This window comes from Syngnathoides biaculeatus, chromosome 9 (assembly GCF_019802595.1).
Source record: "Syngnathoides biaculeatus isolate LvHL_M chromosome 9, ASM1980259v1, whole genome shotgun sequence".
Lineage (NCBI taxonomy): Eukaryota > Metazoa > Chordata > Actinopteri > Syngnathiformes > Syngnathidae > Syngnathoides > Syngnathoides biaculeatus.
Window position 1 is genome coordinate 22,062,502 of NC_084648.1, and position 27,182 is coordinate 22,089,683.

General features: G+C 42.6%; 1 protein-coding gene across 6 annotated transcripts in view; it reads right to left on the minus strand.

Moving 5' to 3' along the window:
* Positions 1–2,745: 2,745 nt before the first annotated feature.
* Positions 2,746–27,182, minus strand: part of spcs3 (signal peptidase complex subunit 3) — a 51,422-nt gene continuing 26,985 nt past the window's right edge. Inside the window, exons 3-7 of one of the 6 annotated variants that reach the window (XM_061831217.1) lie at positions 26,328–26,396; positions 19,905–19,950; positions 18,765–18,880; positions 10,682–10,798; positions 2,916–3,054 (exon numbers count right to left, since the gene is read on the minus strand). In XM_061831217.1, coding sequence (XP_061687201.1) covers positions 10,705–10,798; positions 18,765–18,880; positions 19,905–19,950; positions 26,328–26,396 — 325 coding nt within the window. In that variant the 3' untranslated portion in view covers positions 2,916–3,054; positions 10,682–10,704. Of the gene's footprint in view, positions 3,055–10,681; positions 10,799–18,764; positions 18,881–19,904; positions 19,951–26,327; positions 26,405–27,182 lie in introns of all 6 variants that reach the window. The other 5 variants (XM_061831216.1, XM_061831215.1, XM_061831221.1 and 2 more) reach the window with 5 other exon arrangements.

Genomic DNA, 27,182 nt, shown 5'->3' on the forward strand with positions numbered 1-27,182 from the left:
GGAGAACTTGCAATATTGCAGGGTTTTCAAATACTTATTTTCTTCACTGTATGTGCACGAGCTCGATAGACTCGCGAGGTGTTGTGCTTTTTTTCTCGAGAGTTTTCCCTGCTGTGAAAGCAATAAATGAAAGTTTTTCACACACCATCTGAGACATCTGTGGTGAGTGGTGCAACATGTTCCCCTGTGGGATGTTCCAAACAGGTGTTTGAAGAGCATTCCTCAACTTTTTCTTTTTTGTCAACTATCCCAGCTTTTTTGGAGCATGTTGCAGCCATAAAATTACTAGTTAATGATTACAGTGGAGAAAATAAGTATTTGAACACCCTTCTATATTGCAAGTTCTCCCACTTAGAAATCATGGAGGCGTCTGAAATTTTCTTCTTAGGTGCATGTCCACTGTGAGAGAGATAATCTAAAAAAGACAAATCTAGAAATCACAATCCATGATTTTTTTAACGATTTATTTGTGTGATACAGCTGCAAATATGTATTTGAACACCAATCAGAACACCTCTATCAGCTAGGATTCTGACCATCAAAGACCTGTTAGTCCACCTTTAAAAGTCCATCTCCACTCCATGTATTATCCTGAATCAGATGCACCTGTGTGAGGTCGTTAGCTGCATAAGGACACCTGTCCACCTCATACAATCAGTCAGACTCAAACTTGTAACATGGCCAAGACCAAAGAGCTTTCCAAAGACACCAGAGACAAAATTGTACAACTCCACATGGCTGGAAAGGGCTACGGAGACATTGCCAAGCAACTAGGTAAAAAAAGGTCCATTGTTGGAACAATCATAACAAAAAATAGAAGAAGCTAAACATTATGGTCAATCTCAATCGGAGTGGAGCCCAATGCAAGACATCACCTCGTGGGCTGCCTCAAGTACACATGGAGTGTTTTTTAAGAGAAGAAAGGGAGAAAGGTCAGTATGCAACCAAGTTTGCCTTCAAAATGCTAATCCATCAGTATTATGAGTCAGTGTCGTTCTACAATAAGAATTGATTAATAAACATATCTCTAGAATGGAGCACTTCACAGAACTGATAACATACTCTACTCATTAACCCTCTGCTGACCCATGTTGCATTTTTGCACATGGTACATTAGGGCCCCTTTTCCAGTTTACTGACTTGGCATTTGCCATTATTGACCAGTGTTGTACATTTTCAGATAACCTGGAACCCTGCTTGGTTAACAGAGGGTTAAACGAAAAAGTGTGCAGGGGTGGCACACCGGCACCACACCGGCACGGCACCTCTCACAACTGCTAACTCTAGATTGGAAGACTGTTCAACCCAATTGGTACCCTAGTTATGTATCAAGGCAAACCCGACTGCTTCTAGACCAAATTTCTCGACCTCGCCCCACAGCTCTATTTGTTTATTAGAGAGGTAACATTCATTTTCCTTAATGCTACGGTCTCCAGGGACTGCCAAACTCTCTGCCTCCAGCTCCCGGGCAGCTCATAGTGCACCCACTCCCCTTGGCCTCTCTTGCAGGTGGTGAGCCCACGGGAAGGTGCACCCACATTGCCCCTCCGGGCTGCGTGGGCACAGGAGCTCAGTGGAAAGTACGTGGTGTGCTCACAGTTGACCCTTACCTCCAGGCCTGGCTCCTGCGGGGAGACACAGTGAATTATGTCCAAGTGAGGGAAAACATGATCCAAAACTTGCACTCCTCATTAGTAGTAGAGGTTTTTCTGGCCTCTTACCTAAGACCTGTTCAGACCATGGGTGACTTTTCTAGGGGTGTAAAGCCCCAGACATCTTCAGTCCTTAAATCATTGGGACACAGACCTCTTCACCACTATAAGGTGGTGGTTAGGGAGGGGGTGACTCAACGTTCTGTGTGCCAAAATTCTATGCAGTGGCTAGACAACCAATACTATACCCACTGCCCCAATGGGATTAACTAAAATTTATTCACGTTTACTAACCATATGCATTTTTCAATTTGTCCAATATCAAAGCTTACACCCTTGAGTCTGCATAAAGTATGAATTGACAAAACTACTTCCACAATGACTTAACCTTTACAGGAATTAACCTTTCCTTTCACGTGTATTGTTGTTCCTCCATCACTCAATGTGTCCTCTTTGCTTTGCCAGATATCCTGTGTACATGTTTGGTCTTTATCAATAGGCATGAAGCTGATTGCTGGATCTTCTGTGTGGACTTTCTCTCTTGGAAATTTATCCATACATCCATTTTCTTTACCGCTTATCCTCACAAGGGTCGCAGGAGTGCTGGAGCCTATGCCAGCTGTCAATGGGCAGAAGGCAGGGTACACCCTGAACTAGTTGCCAGCAAATCGCAGGGCACGTGGAGAAAGACAAGTCATACTCATAATCACACCTAGGGGAAATTTAGAGTGTCCAATTAATGTGGGAGGAAACCAGAGTGCCTGGAGAAAACCCACACAGGCACGGGGAAAACATGCAAACTCGACACAGGTGGGGCTGGGGTTGAACCCAGGTCCTCAGAACTGTGAGGCCAATGCTTTACACCTGCTCCACTGTGCCACCTCTTGGACATTTACTTGATCTGAAAGAAGACACATCCTTATAATGTTTTTTTTTTTTTCTGGTTCGGCTTGCAAAGAGCATCAGACTACCCGGCCGTCTTGATTCCTCACTCCTTCTTACCAGGCCCTCTCTCCTCTCACACATTATCTTTTTGAAAACCTTTTTGAAAATACATTTTTTTCTTCTTTGTAATAAAAAAACACCACAAAGACAAGATTGCTTTCTTATTATTTTTGTCATACATGCACAAAGGTGTTTAATGTTCAAAACAATGTTTTCTTTTTTAAAACCAAAACTTAAATTTGTTACAGTTTCTGTATTTCTCTAGTAAAACCCACATGTGTGTGAAATGTGTTGTAAATTCTGAAATACAAATTCTCTTTCACTCTAATAGCTCTTAGGAGTCTCATATTTTTCAGGAAAGGGAAGGCTGGTGTATCCACTCCCAGCTACAAGTGGCAGTATTCCAGCGTTGGGAACAACATTCCATGACAGCGTCAGAGTGATGTTCTTGTTGGCCCTGATGACAGAAATGAAAATAATGTCAGTTATCAACTGTGACCCAAAATGCACAACTCATGATTACAAGTGTCAGGGTATACATCCGCAAAAAAAATACATATATTCACGCAGAAAATTTTATTTACACTACTCGAGCAATTGTTGAAGTGCAAATTTAATTCATTTAAAATTAAATTTGGCACAGCTGGAAAGCTTTGGCCTCACAGTTCTGAAATCCCAGCTCCACTTGTGTGGAGTTTGGATGTTCTCTCCGTTTTTCTCTCACATCCCGAAAACATGCAACATTAAATGGACACTCTAAATCGCTTCTATGTGTGATTGTGAGTGTGACTGCGATTGGCCGGTGACCAGTTCAGGGTGTACCCTGCCTCCTGCTCGATGACAGCTGGGATAGGCTCCAGCAATCCCACAGCCCTTGTGAGGATAAGCGGCTCAGAAAATGGATGGATCGATCAATTACTGTTGTGCTGTAATTGAAACAATCTTGCCTTTGTATTCAGTGGTATTGGCATTGTTGCTAACCCTACATTCCATTGGAGGAGTCTAGTTGAAATCTAGGTTCAGGAGAATTAAATTTGCCTCATTTGCTTTTTTTTTTTTTTATTTTGACCTCCAACTTGAGCCATGCCCATCTCCACCTGCACTTGATGCCTGCTTCAAGCTGTGCCAGATGAATAGCATCCTCCCCTTTAAGCACTATCATTCTGGAGAAAAAAAAAAACTAGTGACAGGTTCACTTCATTTTTTTAAATTCCAGTATTACAAATTTCAATGTCATGAGCCATCGTTGAGTTCTATTCAGCTCTTGTTACCACTTCATAAGAGCCTGCCAGATCCCAGAAACTCTTACGAGAGTGTTGCTGTCTTGATAGTAGTGCCACGGCTCCTCACTCTCCACATTCAGTCTGCTCAATCGCTCGTGTTCTTTTCTGACCTTCGTCTCTCTCCTTGTCCTCAGCATCCCCTTCGTCTTCCTTGCACCTACATTGCCTAGCCACCCGCCTGGATTTGTCACCACCAGCCACACATTCCCTGCCTCAACAACCAATGAGCACAACTCAAGGATCAGCTCCATTTACCTGTTTTCAACAAACTGTTCATTATAATCGCTCAGCCTTCACCTGCTCCAGTCTCCATCCAAATGTGACATTCAAAACCGAATCCCAAATGCATCCATCAAGGAAATATTAAGTACAAAATAACATTGGTCATTTCTGAACTTGAAATTAGTTCAGTGTGTTGTGACATCCCTAACATGGCTCCCTCACTTAATACATTTAAAATGAACTTCCATATACTAATTTGATAGTTGTTGCTGTGTTTTCTAATACATAGAAAATTAGCAGATTAACTCATTGAAGATGTTGCTTTGTGGTTTCACTGGGATCACAACCATGGCCATGTCGTGCAGCATCTCAATGTGAAAATACAAAAGACCAGTGCAACAAATACAACAGTAGCTGTTCTGATGAGCAAAAATGTTACTTACACATAAGAGTTAGTGACAGAGGATGTCCACTCCAGAGGTGGGTAGAAGAGCCAAACATTTTTCTCAAATAAGAGTACGGGTACTTAAAAATAATGTGACTCAAGTAAAAACTAGTCCTCTTAAAAAACCTAAAAAGTAAAGGTTATTAAAGTGCTTAGTAAATATTGAGTAAATTCAGATTTGTTTTAATCACATGAACATTAATCAAAAAAAAAAAAATTACAAAATGTGGAAATAAAAATCGGGCCGGCACGGTGCTCAGCTGGTAGCGCGTTGGCCCCACAGTTCTGAGGTCCCGGGTTCAATCCCGGCGCCGCCTGTGTGGAGTTTGCATGTTCTCCCTGTGCCTGCATGGGTTTTCTCCAGGCACTCCGGTTTCCTCCCACATCCCAAAAACATGCAACATTAAATTGGACACTCTAAATTGCCCCTTGATGTGATTGTGAGTGCGGCTATTTGTATCTATGTGCCCTGTGATTGGCTGGCAACCAGTTCAGCTCGTGCCTCGCATCCTGCCCGTTGCCAGATGGGATAGGCTCCAGCACTCCCCGGACTCTTGTGAGGATAAGCGGCAAAGAAAATGGATGGAAATAAAAGTCAGTGTGCAAATTCTGATGTGTACATCCACGTGTTTATCCACAGTCAAAAATACAACAAAACATCTGCATTTTACTGCACTGTTTTCTCAAGTGCCTTTGCAATTGTTTTGAATTAATGAGTGAAGTGCAAATCTCACACAACAATGCACAAATTTTCTAAGATAGCTAACAGCTAAGAGACAAACACTCACTCACAATGTTGCAAACCACCATATCCAAAGTTTCAAAACTAAAAAGCAATCTGTAGGAGTTGACTGATGATCCCTCAGAACTCAAATTATGTTAAACCAAAGCAGCTAAGCATCCAGGGTGGTTTTTGGGTAGTGCAACCAGACAAAGCATGGTTCAAAAAACTCAGATGATTAATAACATAAATAGATGTAAGTTTCCCGAGTCTGGAGGTGCGGTTTCGAGGCCAAGTGCCTGGACCTGCGCTTATGGGGGATGATCGGGCACTGCCCGAACGGGTAACATGGGTCCCCCTTCCATGGGTTCACCACCTATGGGAGGGGCCAAACAATTTGGGTACAATGTGAGCTGGGCGGTGGCTGAAGGTGGACCTTGGCAAGCCGATTCCTGACTACAAAATCTGGCTCTAAGGATATGGAATGTCACCTCTCTGGCAAGGAAGGAGTATGAGTGTGTGAGAGAGAGGTTCTGGCTACATATAGTTGGGCTTCCCTATAAACAGCTTGGGTTCTGGTGCAAGTCATCTTGAGAGGGATTGAACTTACTTTCACTCTGGAGTTGCCCATGGTGAGAGGCGCCACACTGCTGTAGCAATACTTTCTGCCACCCAGGTTAGTCTAACCTGTACACTGGTGTTTGACTGCGTGGACGAGGGGGTAGTCTCCTTGTGGCTTCGAGTAAGGGGACAGGTCCTGTTGTTTGTGTCAATGCATCAAACAGCAGTTCAGAGCCTCTGTTTGATGATTAATTAAAGCCGAATGTCTTGGACTTGTGTGAGGAGAGGGATAAAGCTGTCACCTGATCACCACCTGGTGATGAGTTGGCTCTGATGGTGGGGGAGAATGGCTCATCAGAGTCAATGATTATTGTACAGTAGGAGGAAAATGTCTGTAAACCCTTTGGAATTTCTTAAATTTCTAAATTCGGTCATGAGTTAAGGTTAACACTTAACCTAAGAACTCAGTTTAGTTGCAGTGGTTTGGTTATGAATGGAGACAATCAATTTAGATTATACAAGCTTTCTACACAGACAACTCTACAATGTAGAATACTCATTTCATCCGTTTTCTCAAGACAAAAGATCATATAAAATCCATCCATCTGAACAGTGGTGTCCTCACTTTTAGAAGATACTGTATTTTCACATTTGTTTCATGGAGAGAAGATTTCAAGGTTTGTGAGAAATGAGTTAGGTGTTTAAATTCACTTTCCAAAATTGCATGAGTCAACTGAGCATAGTAGCATTGGCCTGACGTACAGTGAAAAAAAGAAGTATTTGAACACCCTGTTATATTGCAAGTTCTCCCACTTAAGAAATCATGGAGGGGTCTGAAATTTTCATTGTAGGTGCATGATTCCAGAAATCACAATGTATGATTTTTTTTATCAATTTATTTGTGTGATACAGCTGCAAATATGTATTTGAACACCTGAGAAAACCAATGTTAATATTTGGTACAGTAGCCTCTGTTTGCAAATACAGAGGTCAAACGTTTCCTGTAGTTGTTAACCAGGTTTGCACACATTGCAGGAGGGATTTTGGCCCACTCCTCCACATAGATCTTCTCTCGATCAGACAGGTTTCTGGGCTGTCGCTGAGAAACATGGAGTTTCAGCTCCCTCCAAAAATTTTCTATTGGGTTTAGGTCTGCAGACTGGCTAGGCCATGCCAGAACCTTGATATGCTTCTTACGGAGCCACTCCTTGGTTTTCCTGGCTGTTTGCTTCGGGTCATTGTCATGTTGAAAGACCCAGCCACAACTCATCTTCAATGCTCAGACTGAGGAAAAGAGGTTGTTCCTCAAAATCTCACTATACATGGCCGCGGTCATCCTCCCCTTAATACAGTGCAGTCGTCCTGTCCCATGTGCAGAAAAACACCCACAAACTATGATGCTACGACCCCATGCTTCACAGTAGGGATGGTGTTCTCTGGATGAAACTTATCATTCGTTAGTGGACTTATGACCAAAAAGTTCCATTTTGGTCTCATTTGACCACAAAACTTTCTCCCTTCACTCCTCTGTATCATGCAAATGGTCATTGGCAAATTTAAGACATGCCTTAATATGTGCTGGTTTATGCAGGGGTACCTTCCGTGCCAAGCATGATTTCAAACCATAACGTCTTCGTGTATTACCAACAGTCACCTTGGAAACTGTGGTCCCAGCTCTTTTCAAGACATTGACCAAGTCCTGTCATGTAGTCCTGGGCTGATCCTTCACCTTTCTAAGGATCATTGAGACCCCACAAGGTGATATCTTGCATGGGGCTCCACTCCGATTGAGATTGACCGTCATGTTCAGCTTCTTCCATTTTCTAATGACTGCCCAGCAGTGGACCTTTTTACACCAAGGTGCTTGGCAATTTCTCCGTAGCCCTTTCCATCCTTGTGGAGTTATACAATTTTTGTCTCTGGTGTTTCAAATCATACATTGTGATTTCTGGATTTCTCTTTTTAGATTATCTCTCTCACAGAGGACATGCACCTACGATGAAAATTTCAGACCCCTCTATGTTTTCTAAGTGGGAGAACTTGCAATATAGGAGGGTGTTGAAATACTCATTTTCTTCACTGCAGGTGTCGAATATTCTCAGAAAACCAACAAGACCCAGGTTTCACAATATACACATTCTTAAGGGTGTACAATTGGGCAATATGTTGAAAGGGGTGTGTTAAAAAAATATCACTGTTGCATTAAATCAGCGACGTTGTTAGTGTGAATCAGGTGGCCCCGATTTTAGGATGAAAAGAGCAGCTGTGTAACATGCAAATGGTTCGTTCAACTTATTGTTCCGAATAACAACATACTCTGATTAAAAATTTGGAGAGTGGAAACCTTATAAAACAGCGCAAAAAAAGATACGCTGTTCATCTTAAATGATCTGTAATCCCATAAGGACACGTGGGAGAAAACGGAAGAAAACCATCAAAATGGATCGAAAAAAAAAATAAAAACAAAACTAAAAAAAATTAATGGCAAAGGCTCAGCCAATGATCAGTTCCAGGATGATCAAAGACAGTCTGGACTTACATGTATATAGTGTGACAGTGAAGCATCATATTATGGACATATTTCTCCTATGATGGTGTTGGGCCTATTTATCGCATACCAGCCCTTCCTTGAGCAGTCACCTTATCGTGGTTGAGGGGTTTGTGTGTCCCGATGATCCTCGGAGCCAAGTTGTCTGGGGGCTTCACACTCCTGGTAGGGTCGACCATGGCAAAAAGGTCCTAGGTGAGGGACCAGACAAAGTACAACTCAAAACCCCTATGATGAGTTTCAATAATTGGATCTCAGTTTCCCTTGACCGGACGCGGGTCGCCAGGGCCCCCCTTTGGAGCCAGGCCTGGAGGTCGGGCTCAAAGGCGAGTGCCTGGTGGCCGGGGTTGCAACCATGGGGCTCACCCGGGCACAGCCCGAAATGGTAACATGGGCCCCCCTTCCAATGGGCCCACCACCTTTGAGAGGGACCATAGGGGTTGGGTGTGATGTGAGCGGTAGCCAAAGGCGGGGATCTTGGCGAACTTATCCCTGGCTACATAAACTAGCTCTAGGGACATGGAATGTCACCTCTTTGGTAGGAAGGAGCCCGGGTTGGTGCGTGAGGTCGAGAAGTTCCAACGACATAGTGGGACTTGCCTTTACAGACCACTTGGGCTCTGACAAGGGTTGGACTCTGAGAAGGGTCCACTCTGGGATTGCCTACGGTGAGAGGCGCCGAGTAGGTTTGGTATAATCATCGCCCCCGGCTCGGGGCCTGTACGTTGGGGGTTCACCCTGGTGGATGAGAGGGTATCCTCCCTCCGCCTTCAGGTAGGGGGACAGGTCCTGACTGTTGTTTGTGCCTAGGCACCAAACAGCAGTTTGGAGTTTGTCTCTATGGGCCCTGCAATTAGCTGGCAACCAGTTCAGGGTGTACCCCGCCTCCTACCCGTCGACAGCTGGGATAGGCTCCACTATACTCTCGCGACTCTTGTGAGGAAAAGGGGCTAAGAAAATGGATTGATGGATAAATTTAGTCCACTTTTGCTAAAAGAGAAAATACAGAATAGGCTACTGCTGGTGCCTTGAATAATACCGGCTTCTATCTAATGTTCATGTTGTGGGAATTTCTATATTAAGGAATTGTGTCTTTAATGCCTGTTGAAAATTAATGATTACTGAGAGAGCCATAAGAAAATACTGCTTTATTTATCTGATCGTACTGGAATATATTTGTTGGGTTTTCAGTAGGTTAAATTTGGTTCACTAAATCATGTGTGGTCATTTTAAAAATTTTCAATGAAGATTTGATCAGTCGGGCCCTCGGCTTGTAGCTATATTTTTTTTATTTGGCCCACTGTTCATTTGACTTTGACACCCCAGTTCTCACCACTTCGTGCCACCGTGCTGTATATGTTTAAATAATGTAGTGTAATATCATACATAAACGTTCTTAAACACTCTCGTTGACACAGGGGAAACACACTCAACATCTCGCTCCCAGACACTTTATTGTCACAACACACTGTGCAATTGATGGGCTTCTCAGGGACTCAACAGGCCCTGCAATGGACTCAACTACTACCAACAATCTTGACAGGACAGAGCTTCCACCATTCGTTTATAATGCCGGCAGCTGATACCGTCTGCCACTCTGGACAATGGCTTATGACACCTGAGAGTGAACCAACTCCAAATGTGGACATTTGCTGGGCCCGACTTGAACCGGAAACACCGCTCAAACCTGGTCTCATACATCAATTTCTGTTGTGGAAGCCCTGGTTAAACATTCTTAGGGTTTACCTGCCTCCAGTAGATCCATACCATTGCACACTATATTACAACCGCAACCACGATCTAGTATACATGGAAAAATTTGCATGCATACAAGGTGATGCTTGGGACATTACATCCATATATACATACACAGCAAGAGAGGGTGTAGCGGCATCCAGCTGTCTTACACCAGAACAAATGATATGGTTCAAAATGCAGTAAGAGTCAGTACTCCACATTTCACGTCCATTGTCTCCAGGACACGAGGCCCGGCAGCTGGGACCTATGGTGAAACGACGGACTAAAATGACTGACTGGGAGAACACACCACTCCCTAACGTACAATCAACAAATCTGGAGATGCATACCGCATCATTGTTCCTGATGTACCCCTGACGACTAATATGACAATATTAGAACACGAGACCCTAACTAGAGAACATGGACGTGACTATTCTGACCATGACGACGCCGAGTCAATGTTAAACGAATGTGTAAATTAGTTTGGTCCTCTGGATGTTGGATATTGTACTCAGACACTAGACATTAAAATCACTGTTTTTCCAGGATCTCATGTTTACAGACCTCAATATCCTTGGCCGGTGCTGCTAACCAGGGGTGGAGGATATTTTCACTGGCCTATGGAATTCTGGAGTCCTGGAAACATCCACCTCCTCGTGGTGTACACCACTCAGGCCAGTTCTAAAAGCAAATGGTAACACTTATCGCATGGTCCATGATTTGAGAGCCGTTAATGATGTTACGACCACACCGTTGTTACCTGTACCAGACCCCCACAGAATGTTGTCTACCATCACACCTGTTTTGAAATACTTCATAGCGATTGATTTGGCAAATGCATTCTTATGTGTCCCACTCGCACCCGAGTGTACACACTTGTTTGTATTCAGATATCAGGGACACAATTTGCAATACACCAGGTTGCCACAAGGCTTCAAAAATTCACCTGTAATTTTAATCAATGTTTAAAATCATTGCTGAAGGATCTACAACTCCCAGACGGATGTAAACTCCTGATGTATGTTGATGACCTCCTGTTGGCAGCCCCAACAGCAGAGTTGTGTTTGTCTCTAACTCAACTCAACTCGTTTTGCTTCGTTTGCATCAGCTGGAATTCAAAGCTTCTAGAAAGAAGCTTCAGTGTTGTCGCAAATTGGTGACCTTCTTGGGCAGAGTGGTGTCCTCTGAAGGATCCACTATGTCCTCGGAGCATCGTTCTTCTATTCTACAGCACAAACGTCCTGAGACGGTGAAGGAGATGCTTGCTTTTCTTTGTTTGTGCAGCTACAGCAGACACTTGTCTTTCATGCTTTGCAGATTGCACCGCTCCCCTCAGACACATGGTGAAAAACCAAGGTTACAGAAACCTTGCTGCCAGATTCGAGTGGTCAGCGGAGTTAGACTCTGTCTATACCACTCTTGTACATGATCTTGCATCAGCAGCATTTCTGGCTGTCCCAATTACACCATCCCATTTCACTTAGATCTTACTATCACACCTATCATTTTGAATGCTATTTTATATCAGAAGAGGGGTGGAAAGCGTCATGTATTGATGTATTGTAGCATTCCACTTGATCCACTCGAAGCCAAAAGTCCTGAATGCACTAGGTTTGCAGCTGGACTTGCCAAAATTATCCCAAAAAAAAAAAAAAAACGCACACATGGTAATGTCATATCCCCTTGCGGTCCTTACTGACCACTCGATGACTGCCTACGTTGCCTCATCAGCATTCACACTATCTTCTCTTAGGCAAACGCGCCTGTTGAAATTTCTCATGGCACCAAACATCACATATGTACACACCGGCATTAACATGACTGACGAATTGCATGTAGACCCACACTGCTGTGAAATTGCTGTGACTGATTCTTTTCGTCCACTTGCTGATCTCTCTGTCCAACCTCTGACTAAAGGCAGGGTCCTGTTCACTGATGGTTGTTGTTACTGTAAGCTGGATGGCTCTTTGACTGCGGTGGCTGCCATAGTGGAGCAGCAGCCCTCAGGTGAATTTTTAACTGTTTCCTCTTCCGTACTAACATCCCTCAGTCCAGGCAGCAGAAGTGCTCGCACTTTGTCTCGCACTGGAACTGGCGGTCGTACAATGTGTGAGTCTATTCTGACTCATGTTACAATCTCTGCTGCTGTGTTGGACCTGTCTGCGTGGAAACGGAATGACTTTAACACAGCCAAAGGTACTCCTATTGCACATTGCCAAACGTTCAGCGGTGGCTATCGTCAAGGTCCCTGGCCACTCCAAATCCACTTCAACTACAGCCCTCTGCTATAATGCTGCCAACTTGGCTGCCAAGCAGGCTGCGGGCTATGTCCCACAAATGCTTGTTCAATTATCTGACAAATCCTCTCCTGACCTGCCTGATCCTCCGTTTCATAGTGAATTGGTTAAAATACAGCACAATGCCTCTCCTGAACAAAAGACTATGTGGCGTGCTGGCGGAGCCACGCGTGCCCCTGACGGCCTCTGGTTAGGCCCCTATGGCAAGCCAGTGTTACCTGATGGACCTTTACTTTGTGATATTTTGACCAAAACTCACTGTATGGGTCATGTTGGACCCAGAACTATGCTAACCAAACTTTGCATGTGGTGGCATCCTTAATTGTCTGACTTGTGTCACGCCCACTGTCGTGACTGTAATATTTGCCAGCTACACAATGTTCGCCCCACACTTAGAATGTTGCCAGGTTCATTTGACCCACCCACCTGGCCCGGTGCTGAAATGGTCATGGATTTCACAGACATGATCACTCCTCCTTGTTTTTGTTGACACCTTTTCTGGATGGCCTGAAGCCTACCCCTGCGCTCACGAAGACGCCATGTCGGTAATGAAAGCTTTAGTAAACGACTGGATTTCAACGCACAGTTTCCCCGTTCTCATCCGCTCTGACAACGGTCTGCATTTCACATCCACACACCTAGCTACTGTAGAGAAGTGGTTAGGGTTAACTCATAAGTTTGGTTGTGTTTATCACCCCGCTAGTCAAGATTCAGTTGAACAGATGAATCGCACGTTGAAGGAAAAACTGGCTAAAATATGTACCTCTTCGGGCATCAACTGGGTTCAGGCTCTACCCTTGCTCTAATGTCTGTGAGACAAACTGTGTCTCGCTCTACGGGTTTTTCTCCTTACGGGTCATCTGATGCTTGGACCTTCCTCCTCACTCCAACCACTGGAGGAGGGCGTTGTGTCTCCCAAGTTTTCTCATAAACTGTTTTGGACACAACTACATTATTTTGCTTCTAATTTCCCTTCCCAGATCCAGGACACTCTTCCATCACCACCTCCTGCACTTGATCTTCCCGAGTGGTCATTTGTCTACCTTAAATGACTCTCTCGTAAGTGGTCAGAACCCCGTTGGTCTGGCCCACACAAGGTGACTGCTGGTACCTCCAAAGCCGTCCGCTTGGAGGGAAAAGGAACTGAGTAGTTTCATTATTGTATGCTTCGCCCTGCTACAGACTCTTAATTGCACTTTTATTTTATTGTTCGTTTTTTGTTTTATTGTTAACCATGATTCTTACGGATGGTCCGATTGCTTTTCGGACCAAGAGAGGGACAGCAGGAATCCATGGCATTCTCATTATTAGTGTTATTGTTGTTCTTGGTATTTTGATCTGGGAAATCGCTCAAAAATACCCCATATCCAGGTCCGGGTTGAGCCCGGGTCCTCAACTGTGAGTCCAACCTTTTACCAGCTGAGCCACTGTGCCGCCCAGCTAACAAACAATTATACTTTATTTATTCATTCATTAATTTCCATATTTTATTAATATAATTAGAATGTTTATCAAATTATCATAAAAAAATATTGTACCATAATTGCTAAATTGCTGATAGGCCTTTGTGACTGTACTCGCAATGTTTTTATGTCTCAGTGTGTGTCAATGTGTTCTCTGTCAACTGTCGTCCTGGAGGAGCTCTAACTACTGGAGACATTTTTTGTTTTGTTGTTTTTGCATAGTTGGCTGTATAAAGATGATTCTGAATATCTATAATTCAATATTGTGACATTGGTGCCATAGACCAAGAGTGCACATTCGCAGACATGCCTTTGAGGGCAGTCTTCTGTAAAAATTAAGATGATGTATTTGCAGTGTATTACAACTTTGTTGATTTGTTTTTGTTGAATTTGCAGCTAAACATGCAGAGTTAAAAAAAAAAGAATAGTAAACAGAATATTTTGATGGAAAAAAAATCTGCAATTCAGATTCTGATGGCACAGATACCATACCTTTTTCAAGATCGCATTTAGTTATGAGAATTTACAGCTCGTCAGCTAGTGTTAGTCTGGAAACGGGCTCGCACACATAGAGCACTTGTCAGGATAGACTCGCGTATTTTGCAGTTTACCCTGCTTACAATGTCAAATGTTTCCACATGCTTGGGGTATCACTACTACCAATGCCTCGTGAGTTTCATGTTAATAACATAATTATTTTATAGGCATAGTCCGAGTGGTGTTTTTGGAATGTGGAAGGAAATTGGAATACCCGAAGAAAACACATGCAGGCTTTGGGAGAACATGCAAACTCCATACAGTAGGGGCAGAGATTTGAACCCCTGTCCTCAGAACTGTGTTCTCGATGTGCTAACCACTCTTTCCACCGTGCCATCAAAAATTTGCTAAAGCCTTCACACCAAACGAATATGGCAATGGGTTTTCTATGATGGGTAATCAAGGGAATTACAGCATAGTGCATCTTGACAGAGAAAGGGGAATTGGAGCGGTTCCTAGATATTGGCAAGCATGATCTGGAGAAAAAAAACGTTTTATAGATCTCTGCTAATGATTGATTACAGGAAGAAAACTAGAAGGGACCTTGCCAGGGAAATGATCTGTGGAACTCAATTTATATATACAGTGAAGAAAATAAGTATTTCAACACCCTGGTATATTGCAAGTTCTCCCATTTAAAAATCATGTAGGGTCTTAAATTTTCATCATAGGGGCATGTCCACTGTGAGAGAGATAATCTAAAAACAAAAATCCAGAAATCACAATGTATGATTTTTTTTAAGGATTTATTTGTGTGATACAGCTGGAAATAAGTATCTGAACACCTGTCTATCAGCTGGAATTCTGACCCTCAAAGACTTGTTATTCCGCCTTTAAAAGTCCACCTCCACTCCATTTATTATCCTGAATCAGATCCACCTGTTTGAGGTCTTTAGTTGCATAAAGACAGCTGTCCACCCCATACAATCAGTAAGACTCAAACTTGTAACATGGCCAGGACCAAAGAGCTGTCCAAAAACACCAGAGACAAAATTGTAGAACCACACGCCAGGAAAACGCTACGGAGAAATTGCCAAGCAGCTTGGTAAAAAAAAAGGTCCACTGTTGGAGCAATCATTAGAAAATGGAAGAAGCTAAACATGACGGTCAATCTCAATCGTAGTGGAGCCCATGCAAGATATCACCTCATGGGGTCTCAATGATCCTTAGAAAGGTGAGGAATCAGCCCAGGACTACACGACAGGACTTGGTCAATGAAATGAAAAGAGCTGGGACCACCGTTTCTAAGATGACTGTTGGCAATACACAAAAACGTCATGGTTTGAAATCATGCATGGAACAGAAGGTTCCCCCGCTTATACCAGTACATGTCAAGGCCTGTATGTACCTGTTGGATTAGTTGTGCCATCACAGATTTACAAGGTAGCATTGCCATGGGGATTAACACAAACCTATACCTTCACAGAAAGCTGTCATGGCACCTTTACACCAATAACAATCTGGATAGCCATTTTTCTATTTGGACCGGAGGACATTATGTACATGATTTCTGAAAACAATATGAAATGTGAACAGCATTTCTCACTTGTTGTCAGCCAACCGCAGAAAAGCTCGGACCCAGAGAAACTGGCAGCTTTTCTGGGGGTTTGTTAAGCTTTTGTTTTGTGTAGTCGCGTTTTAGCTTTCAAGAGTTAGGTAGACATGAATGTTGTTAAATGACTGACTGAGCCCATATGGCAATATCCTTTACGCAGTGACGTTAGCTTTTACCGCAGTGGTCCTTAGGGATCAACGATTGTGGGTATTCAATGTTGCTTTGTGGCCTTACCCCATACGTGCAGCAATTTCTCTGTATTATCTTTATCTTTTGCTGTTATAATATCCCGTAAATTGTGAAATCCCTAAATTCCTTTTAATTGTATGTAGAAAAATGTCATTAAACTGTGGGACTTTTTACTCATGCAGTTTATTAAGTGGTGAATTTCACCACACCCTTGTTTGTGAACAACTGAGCCTTACAGGGACGGTCCTTGTATATCCCAATCACGACGTCCACCTGTTTCCAATTAACCTGTGGAATGTTCTAAACGGGTGTTTTTTGAACATTTGTTAAATTTGATTACCCATCTCAGTTTTTGAAACGTGTTGCCGGCATAAAAATCCATTAAATTGGTGCTAATGTTAAATGTGTCAACATTTACAGGTAATGCGTTGACCTGGTGGTCACGATGGCAGGATTCGAATGATTGCAGAATGCAAAGTGAGTGCACATGACTGTAGTTTTAATTTAAAGGGGATTATGACACACAAGTCGCTGGAGTTTGGAAGAAACTATTTTTGGTACAGCTAGTAGTAAGATTTATTGCCAAGTCATTCGTCAATGGCAATGGATTTGGAAAAGGAAACACTAATTTCTCACAGAGCATGAACATGACCCGCTAAAGACTATGACAACACTGTCACCATCAGGCACAGTAAAATTCTCAGTTTGGATGTGTCAATTCACTTGCTTTGTGTCCGCAGGCACACACCTTTGGAACTTTTTCGGCACTCATTTATTCTGACAATTCATGGATATGCGAAATGCTTGGATATCCTGTCACACTTTCATCCAATTTATTTTTATCATTCACTTAGTCAATCCCACCACAATTCAGTTGGACAGTCAGGTTCACGATCCTAGCCCTGCATGCTTCTCCTGTCCTAATCCTGTCTGATCTCGTTGTGACCTTCCCTCACAGGTTGTATGCGCTACAGCGCATCCTTAACGTTTCAAGATATGTAATGATATACTTTTCACATCCTGATTACAATTAGTGCTTTGTCTATCTCTGTTTCTCTTTCCTTCCCTCTGTTCAACTCATTCTCAATAAACCTAAATTATAATAGTGTTTGCTCGCTACAATGTAGTTCACTTTACACGGCCTTGCTTCGCTATAACACTTTTTTGTGTGTGTAATTTTTCCAGTGTAGTCATTTTTTTTTTTCATATGAATGTGCATTGTGTTCTGTAAACTGATTCACTCAGGAAAACCCTACATTGTGTTTCTGCATCCCGTTTGGCTAAGGAACTGTAGACCATTGTCAATAGCCCTCAGTACCAGCGGGAGCCAAGGGGCCCCACAACATTTAAGCACACCTGCGCAACAGCTTTCTACAAAGCCATGACAGCGGTCCCGTTGACAATGGTCTCCCACGGCAGCCTCCTAACCGTGCTGCTGGACGAGCCCAACCAAGCTCAGTATAGTTCACTGAAGTTCATTGGCCACAGTTGTCAAGCAATCAAGTGTTAGTGCATCCTTCTCCTCTTTCTTAACATTTGTGTCCGACACTTGGCATGGAGGAGATTGACCGTCAGTGAACTGCAATGAGCTCAGGTGCACTCATCCGGCAGTGGTATTCGGGGGCTGCAGTTCGCTGCCACGATCGCCTGCTCTAAGTACCGGGGTCGGCAGCAGGTGTCGTGCTGTTTCAGCACACCTGCACAAAGTGTCGCAGCTTCAGTTTTCAAACATTGTCGAAGGTGGCATGTCTGTTTGTAAGAATATTCTCGCCGAGACAAAAAAAACCAGACCCCTCAGTGTTTTTCACTCGCAAAAAAGTACCCCTGCACCAAGGTGCTTCAACAGAAAGACACTACAGGAGAGCCACGCAAACAGCCAAAGGAACTGTAAAATATGCTTGAGACGCTATTAATAATTTCATTTGTCCAACTTCATAGATGGATGATTAAAATTAAATGTATTTCTTAAAAGAATGGATAGAGTGGAATTTATATATTTATTTCTCAAATAAATGTTTTGGCCTCATCTTTGATTTCATTCAGGAATACAGAAGTGTACTCTATTTTAATCCACAAATGTTTGAATTTTGAGAATGTTTAAGTGAGAAATATGAGAAAATAATGCATTTTTGAGAATTTATAAAGTGTGTGGTCGGGTGGTTTAACAGGATTAAACCATAAATAAGAAATGAAAAAAACATCTTGCAAATGAAAAAAAAAACACTAAACAAATTAAAAAAACAAACCTGTACAATAACATGCACTGTAAACTGACAGTAAAACTGCTCTGGCATAAAGGATACAGATCCTCAATTCGTCTTGAGCTAACAGCAAAACAAGATTAAAAAAAATAAAATAAAAAAGTACTGTACAGTAAATGGGCCACAGACAAAATTGGACAATAGGCTGTCATGGACCACCCTCTGCCCCAAGTAAATCAGTCTTTGTACGTTTACTGACTTCATTGTACACAGCGGAAAATCAAAGTTTATCATAGATAAAGTTAAAATTACTTCCAACAAAGAAATTGGGCTCAGCCTTTTTCAACCTCCATCATAAGGGATAGTTGGGATGGTGGTTATACCTTAGGTGAGGTTCTACCATACCTGAGACCGTTTCCATCATCAAAGAAGAAGTATTTTGATTTTGTGTTTCTGAGGTTCAGTTTGTTGTTTTCACCTCGGAGAACAATCTTATCCCACAGCACCACCTGGTTCAAAGACTGACACACACATACACACATTTGTAGTGTTACTATTGACAACTATAATGTTGTTTGTGGAAAAATGTCCACTGACAACTATTGAAATTGTCGTTTTAATAGGGCGCCGGTATTTCATTAAACTGGAAATTAACATTCTTTTCGTTAAATAGACCATCTCATAAGAATACACCCCTCACATTTTTGTAAATATTTTATAAAAATCTGTATATGGGAGAACACTGATAAACAACGTAACTACTGTATAGTTAGTATATTGCTTGTATAATATTGAAAATTTATTGTTCCCTCATAATAAATGAGCACACAACCATTAATATCTGAACCACTGTCAACGAAAACACAGCAGTGAAAATGCCCAAATCTTGTGTGGCCATTTTTATTTGCCCTGCCTTGAGCTGTCACCTTATCATAGTGGAGGGGTCTGTGTGTGTCTGGTATGGTTGCCCATGGCAAACAAGTGCTTGGTGATGAACCAGACAAAGCACGGTTCCATAAACTCCTATGATTAATAACATAAATAGATGTAAGTTTCCCTAGTCTGGAGGTGCGGTTTCGAGGCCAAGTGCCTGGTGACTGGACCTGCGATTATGGGGGTAACATGGGTCCCCCTTCCATGGGTTCACCACCTGTGGGAGGGGCCAAACAATTTGGGTGCAATGTCAGCTGAGCGGTGGCTGAAGGTGGGGACCTTGGCAAGCCTGACGACAAAATCTGGCTCTAAGGATGTGGAATGTCACCTCTCTGGCAAGGAAGGAGCACGAGTGTGTGAGAGAGAGGTTCTGGCTAAATATAGTTGGGCTTCCCTATATACAGCTTGGGTTCTAGTGCAAGTCCTCTTGAGAGGGATTGAACTTACTTTCACTCTGGAATTGCCCACGGTGAGAGGCGCCACACTGCTGTAGCAATACTTTTTGCCCCCCAGTTTAGATCCTGTACACTGGTGTTTGACCTTGTGGCTTTGAGTTAGGGGACAGGTCCTGTTGTTTGTGTCAATGCATCAAACAGGAGTTCAGAGCCTCACCATTTTTGGAGCCCTTGGAGAGGGTGCTGGAGACTCCATCGTTCTGCTGGAAGAAATCAATGCTCATATGAGCTGGAAGTGCGTGACTGGTAGGAACCCCCCCCCATCAGAACCCTAGTGGTGTTCTGTTATTGGACTTTAGTGCTCATTGCAGATTGTCCGTAACAAACACTATGTCCAAGCATAAGGCTGTCCTTATGGATGATTGATTAAAGCCGCATGTCTTGGAGTTGTGTGAGGAGAGCGATAGAGCTGTCACGTGATCACAACCTGGTGATGAGTTGGCTCTGATGGTGGAGGAGAATGCCTCAGAGTCTGAACTGTGGTGTGCTCACTTTTATAAGATACTGTATTTTGACATTTGTTTTATGGACAGAACAGCTTTCAAGGTTTGTGAGAAATGAGTTAAAATTCACTTTCCAAATTTCATGAGTCAAACTGAGCATACTTAGAATTGGCCTGACGTAAGTGAGGAAAGGAAGTATTTGAACACCTTGCTATATTGCTATATTATAAGTTCTCTTACTTAGAAATCATGGAGGGGGTCAAAACTTTTCACCATAGGTGCATGTCCACTGTGAGAGAGATAATCAAAAAAGAAAAATCCAGAAATCACAATGTACGAGTTTTTTAACAATTTATTTCTTTGATACAGCTGCAAATGAGTATTTGAACACCTGACAAAGCCAATGTTAAAATTTGGTACAGTATCCCTTGTTTGCAATTACAGAGGTCAAACGTTTCCTGGAGTTCACCTGGTTTGCACACACTGTACCTCCACACAGATCTCTGGATCAGACAGGTTTCTGGGCTGTCGCTGAGCAACACAAAGAGTTTCAGCTCCCTCCAAAGATTTTCTATTGGGTTTAGGTCTGGAGACTGGCCAGGCGACGCCAGAACCTTGATATGATTGTTATAGAGCCACTCTTTGGTTTTCCTGGCTGTGTGCTTCAGGTCATAGTCATGTTGAAAGACCCACCCACGACCCATCTTCAATGCTCTGACTGAGGGAAAGGGGTTGTTCCCCAAAATCTCACAATACATGGCCACTGTAATCCTCTCCTGAATACAGTGCAGCCATCCTGTCTCATGTGCAGAAAAACACCCCCCAAGCACGATGCTACCTCCCCTATGCTTCACAGTAGGGATGGTGTTCTTGGGATGGAACTCATTATACATCTTCCTCCGGTTTGTGGAATTATGACCAAAAATTTCAATTTTGGTCTCATCTGACCACAAAACTTTCTCCCATGACTCCTCTGTATCATAGAAATGGTCATTGGCAAATTTAAGACGGGGCCTTGACGCGTGCTGGTTTAAGCAGGGCAACCTTCCATGCCATGCGTGCTTTAAAACCATGACGTCCTTGGACCTTGGAAATGGTGATCCCAGGTCTTTTCAGGTCATTGACCAAGTGCTTTCGTGTAGTCCTGGGCTGATTCCTCACCTTTCTAAGGATCATTGAGACCCCACGAGGTGGTATCTTGCATGGGCCTTTACTCTGATTGAGATTGTCATGTTTAGCTTCTTCCATTTTCTGAGTCCTTCAACAGTGGACCTTTTTTCACCAAGCTACTTGGCAATTTCTCGGTAGCCCTTTCCAGCCGTGTGGAATTGTACAATTTTGTCTCTTGCGTCTTTGGACAGGTCTTTTGTCTTGGCCATGTTACAAGTTTGAGTCTTACTGATTGTATGGGGTGGACAGGTGTCTTTATGCAGCTAAGGAACTCACACAGGTGCATCTGATTCAGGATAATATATGTTGTTTTTTTCAGGTGTTCAAATACTTATTTGCAGCTGTATCACACAAATGGTTAAAAAAAAATCATAAATTGTGATTTCTGGATTTTATTTTTTTTTAGATCATCTCTCTCACAGTGGACATGCACCTACGATGAAAATTTCAGAATCCTCCAGGTTTTCTAATTGGTAGAACTTGCAATATAGCAGGGTGTTCAAATAATTATTTTCTTGACTGTAAGCAAGAAACGGCCAGTTTCTTTCGGCTTGACCCTTTCGGGTTTGCCACAGTGTGTCTTCTCAGATGAACGCACATATATGTTTGGCACAATTTTTACACCGGATGCCCTTCCTGACGCAACCCTTCTCAGGGAGTGGTGGCCCCAGTGGGATACGAAACCACAACCCCTGGTTTACCAAACCAGTGCTCTAACCACTGAGCTCCGGTTTTAACCACGTTTTTATAAATTTTGTCCTTCATCCTAGCAAAAACTCTTCTGTTACAAAACAGACCAAACACTTTCCTCCAGCTTTACCAACCTGCTTGGGCCCATTTTTTCACTTCCTTACCACACTCACCATTGCTATGGATTGGTGACCCCAAGTATTTGAAGTCATCAAAACCCTCGCTATCTCCTCTTCCTGTCGCCTCACCGTTCCCCCCTCTCCCATCTCATTCACACATATATTCTATTTTACTTCGGCTAATCTTCATTCCTCTCCTTTCCAGTGCATGCCTCCATCTTTCTAATTCTTCCGCCACCTACTCCCTGCTTTCACTGCAGACTACAATGTCATCTGCGAACATCCTGGTCCAAGGGGATTCTAATCTAACCTCATCTGTGAGCCTATCCATTACCACAGAAAACAGGAAGGGGCTCAAAGCTGATCCCTGATGCAGCCCAACCTTCACCTTAAATTCTTCTGTCACACCTATGGCACAACATACCACTGTTCTGCTGCCCTCATTCATCCTGTACTATTCAAACATACTTCTCTGCCACACCAGACTTTCCAGAGCATGCCTCCATCTTTCTAATTGTTCTGCCACCTACTCCCTGCTTTCACTGCAGACCACAATGTCATCTGCGAACATCATGGTCCAAGGGGATTCTAGTCCAACCTCATCTGTGCAACTGTCCATTACCACAGAAAACAGGAAGGGGCTCAAAGCTGATCCCTGATGCAGCCCAACCTTCACCTTAAATTCTTCTGTCACACCTATGGCACAACTTACCACTGTTCTGCTGCCCTCACTCATCCTGTACTATTCAAACAGACTTCTCTGCCACACCAGACTTGCGCATGCAGTAACACAGTTCCTCTCCTGGTACTCGGTCATAGACTTTCTCTAGATCAGCAGTCGGCAACCCGCGGCTCCGGAGCCTCATGCGGCTCTTTCATCCTTATAATGCGGCTCTGATTGGCTTGGGAAAATAAATTACTAAAAAATTTTTTTTGTATTTAATTGAAGTGCGTTTTATTTGTGTTAGTTTTTATATTATTTTAGTTCTAAATTTGAAGATTGTGATCTTGAAATATTAAAATATTAAATTATTTGATATTATTTTTTCGTCGCTCAAAATAGACGTCACACTGCGGAAGCGGGTATACCCGCTGAAACGCCGTCTATTTTGAGAGACTTTCAAGCCCGGCAAAGCCAATGGAGAAACATGCTGCGGTAAAGTAGTAGAAGTTTTTTTTTTTCTTCATTTTAGATGTGCGGCTCCCAGTGTTTTCTTTTCCGTGGCTCTTTCGGTGTCAAAGGTTGCCGACCGCTGCTCTAGATCAACAAAGACACAATGTATCCTTCTAACCTTCACTTTGCTTTTCCACAAGCATTCTCAAGGCAAATAATGCATCTGTGGTACTCTTTCTCGGCATGAAACCATACTGTTGCTTGCAGATAGAGTCTTCTGTCTTATGTCTAGCCTCCACTACTCTTTCCCATAACTTCATTATATGGCTCATCAACTTTATTCATCTATCGTACTCACAGATCTGCAAATTATCTTTGTTCTTAAAAATGGGAACTTGCACACTTTTCCTCCATTTTTGAGGTGTCTTCTCGCCCACTAGTATTATGTTGTGTGAAGTGTGTGTTATGTTAAGTTGGTCAAAAACTCCACAGCCACCTCTCCAAATTGCTTCCATACTTCCACAGATATGTCATCAGGACCAACTGCTTTTCCATTTTTCATCCTCTTTAGCGCCTTTCCCTGGTCCATCACACTTGGCTCTTCTCTTCCTTCGCTCTCATTTTCTTCATTTATCAACTTCTCAAAGTATTCTTTCAATCTATTTACCACACTACTGGCACCAACCAAGACATTTCCATCACTATCCTTAATCACCTTTATCTGCTGCACATCCTTACCATTCCTCTCCCTCTTGCCAACCTGTAGAGATCTTTGTCTCCTTCTTTCGTGTCCAACCTGGTGTACATCTCGTCATCTACCTCTCGTTTAGCCTTCACAACCGCTATCTTTTCCCTACGTCGCATCTCAATGTATTCCATTCGCCTCTCCTCAGCCCTCAGTGTCCACTTCTTTGCTAACCTCTTTCCTTGTATGACTTCCTGTATTTTAGGGTTCCAACACCAAGTCTCCTCCTCCATTTTCCTACCAGAAGACACACAAGTACCTGCCTATCTCTCTGATCACCTTGGGTGTAGAAGTCCAGCCTTCTGAGAGCTCCTGTCCATCGAGAGCCTGTCTCACCTCTTTCCGAAAGGCCGCACAACATTCTTCCTTTCTCAAGCTTCCACCACATGGTTCTCTGCTCTACCTTTGTCTCCTTAATCGTCCTTGGCATCACCAGAGTCATCCTACACACCACCATCCTATGCTGTCGAGCTACACTCTCCCCTACTACTACCTTACAGTCAGTAACATCCTACAGATGACATCGTCTGTACAAAACATAATCCACCTGCGTGCTTCTACCTCCTCTCTTGTAGCTCACCCTATGTTCCTGCCCCTTCTGGAAAAACGTGTTCACTACTGCCATTTCCATCTTTTTTGTAAAATCCACTGCAATCTGTCCTTTAAAGTTGCTTTTCTGGATGCCGTACTTACCCATCACTTCTTCATCACCCCAGTTTCCTTCCCCAACATGTCCATTACAATCTGCACAAATCACAACTCTCTCTCTGTCTGGGATGCTCAGAACTACATCATCCAGTTCCTTCCAGAATTTGTCTTTAACACTAGGTAGCATCCTACCTGTGGGACACATTAATACCCTCAATTTGGAGTTTCAGGCCTCATCACTCGATGATACCCTTTCACCGCCAAGACATTTTTAGCCAGCTCTTCCTTTAAAATAACTCTTACTCCATTTCTCTTCCCATCTACTCCATGGTACAATAATTCAAACCCTGTCCCTAAACTTCTAGCCTTACCTCCTTTCCACCTGCTCACTTGGATGCACAATATATCAACCTTTCTCCTAATCATGTCAATCAACTCCTGAGGTTCTCCTGTCATAGTCCCAACATTCAAAGTACCTACACTCAGTTGTAGGCTCTGTGCATTTATCCAGGCTCGGACCAGCCTCCAGACTGCACTGGCTTGTGCCCCCATAGGGCTGCATTTCCTAACCCAATTCACTAAATATTCATTAATTAATGTTTCAGCTAAAATTGAAACACAATAACTGTTATCTGGGGCCGTTTCATCAGTGAATGGTTTGTGTGTGCAGATTTTACCTCGACTTATGTATTAAGCTTGTAACCTTTTATTTTGAATGGTGAAACGCAGCATTTTGACAATAAGTAACTTCACACCAAACTATTTTTTTTTTAATGGATGGAAAACAAACGCTTCCTTTCCTGATGTTAACGGATTAAGCACACGGTTCGTGTTTGTGAAACAGACTTTTGTGAATTTTGTCCCAATTTATTGTGATGCAAAGTTGCTATGAAGTTTAAGCACATTTTTTTTGTGGCAGCCCTGCTTCCGTTGATTTGAAGAATAAAATAAACAAATCGAAAAACTCCAAAAGTTCAACCAACCGTTTACCTTGTCCCTTGTCACTGAAGCACTGCGAGGTGTATACTGAGGCTCAGATTGCGTCAGATGTTTCAGATCGTGAGAGCTTGCTTTTCACAATACACTGAGGGGAGTGGTTATTAATTTTCACAAAGTTAAGATACATTGGTTTGCCGCCACCAGTAGGCACAAGTATGCATGCTTGGTTGGTTGGCAATTAACTCAAAGTGTCAACGCATCTTGAGAGGGGGAAATATAGGTGAGATTATTGTTTTGCAAAATTTTGGATAAACTAAATGGTTTACCATTCGTCTTTTGACGAATCTGCACTTTTCTGAATCAATTATATTTTGGAGTGACGGCAACTTACCATGATTTTTACACATAATCTTAAAAAGTAAATATCCTAGACCTCAGAGCACCTGTATTTTGCTCTGATTCGCATATCAACGGGATCTGCTATCAGCGATAGGACAATTAACAATGAGGAATATAGATTCCAACTCCAGATAGGACGTGCCATTTGGAAACATGGCTGTTAAAAGGAATTCCTCAATGTACATAACATAAATAGGTGCTCACCTGTGTACCCTTAGCATGCAATTATCAACTGTGCAATAAATGTGGTTAAACAAAAATCCAGACAATGACAAGCAATTCCACACAGATACTTGAGCTGAAAATAACTTACATTGCTTTTTGTGGTGTACTCGGCAGACAAATAGAGAAAGAGCTGTTTAACATTCCAGTCAAATATTGGCTGCAAATGTACAAAAGTTAAGAAAAAAAAACAGTTAAGAACTCCAGGGCTGAGATCACTTCTGTCACAATAACTACATATGCATAAGATTACTATACTTTCGTGAGTCCAAGATATTAAAAACATTTGACATGACAACAATATTACATAGAATACAGTATTGACAATATAGTGACTGACAGTAGAACGGTCTTGTTCAAATAGTAAAAAAAAAAAAAAAAAAAAATCCTACAACACCTGCTCAAAATAGCATGGGTCCAGGGCCATCTGCAGTTTGCCAATGACCATCTGGATGATCCAAAAGAGTTATGGGAGGTGGTCATATGGTTAAACGATGAAAGTAGAACTCATTTGGTAAACACTCCACTCAATTGTGTTTGGAGGATAAAGAAGGTTGAGTAAAAATCCATTGAGTGGGAGAAAAACGTGCTTTGGGGATGCTTCTATACCAGTGATTCCCAAACATTGTGCCGGGGTATATTCGTGTGCCATGAGCGCTCTTCAGGTGTGCCGTGGGAAGTTATCCAATTTTATGTAATTGCAAAAAAAAAAAACATTTATTCCAAGAAATAATGTACCTTTATTCATCTATTTATTCCAGTGAGGCACAATGATAGACAGAAAAAAAAATCCTCTACTATTAGATGGCAGGAAGCACAAACTAATCGATCCATTTTTGGTGACATTTACTTTTGTTCGTGTACCGTGGAATTTTTCAATTGTAAAATATGTGCCTTGGCTCGATAAAGATTGGAAATCACTGTTGTATACAAAGGCGACAGGATG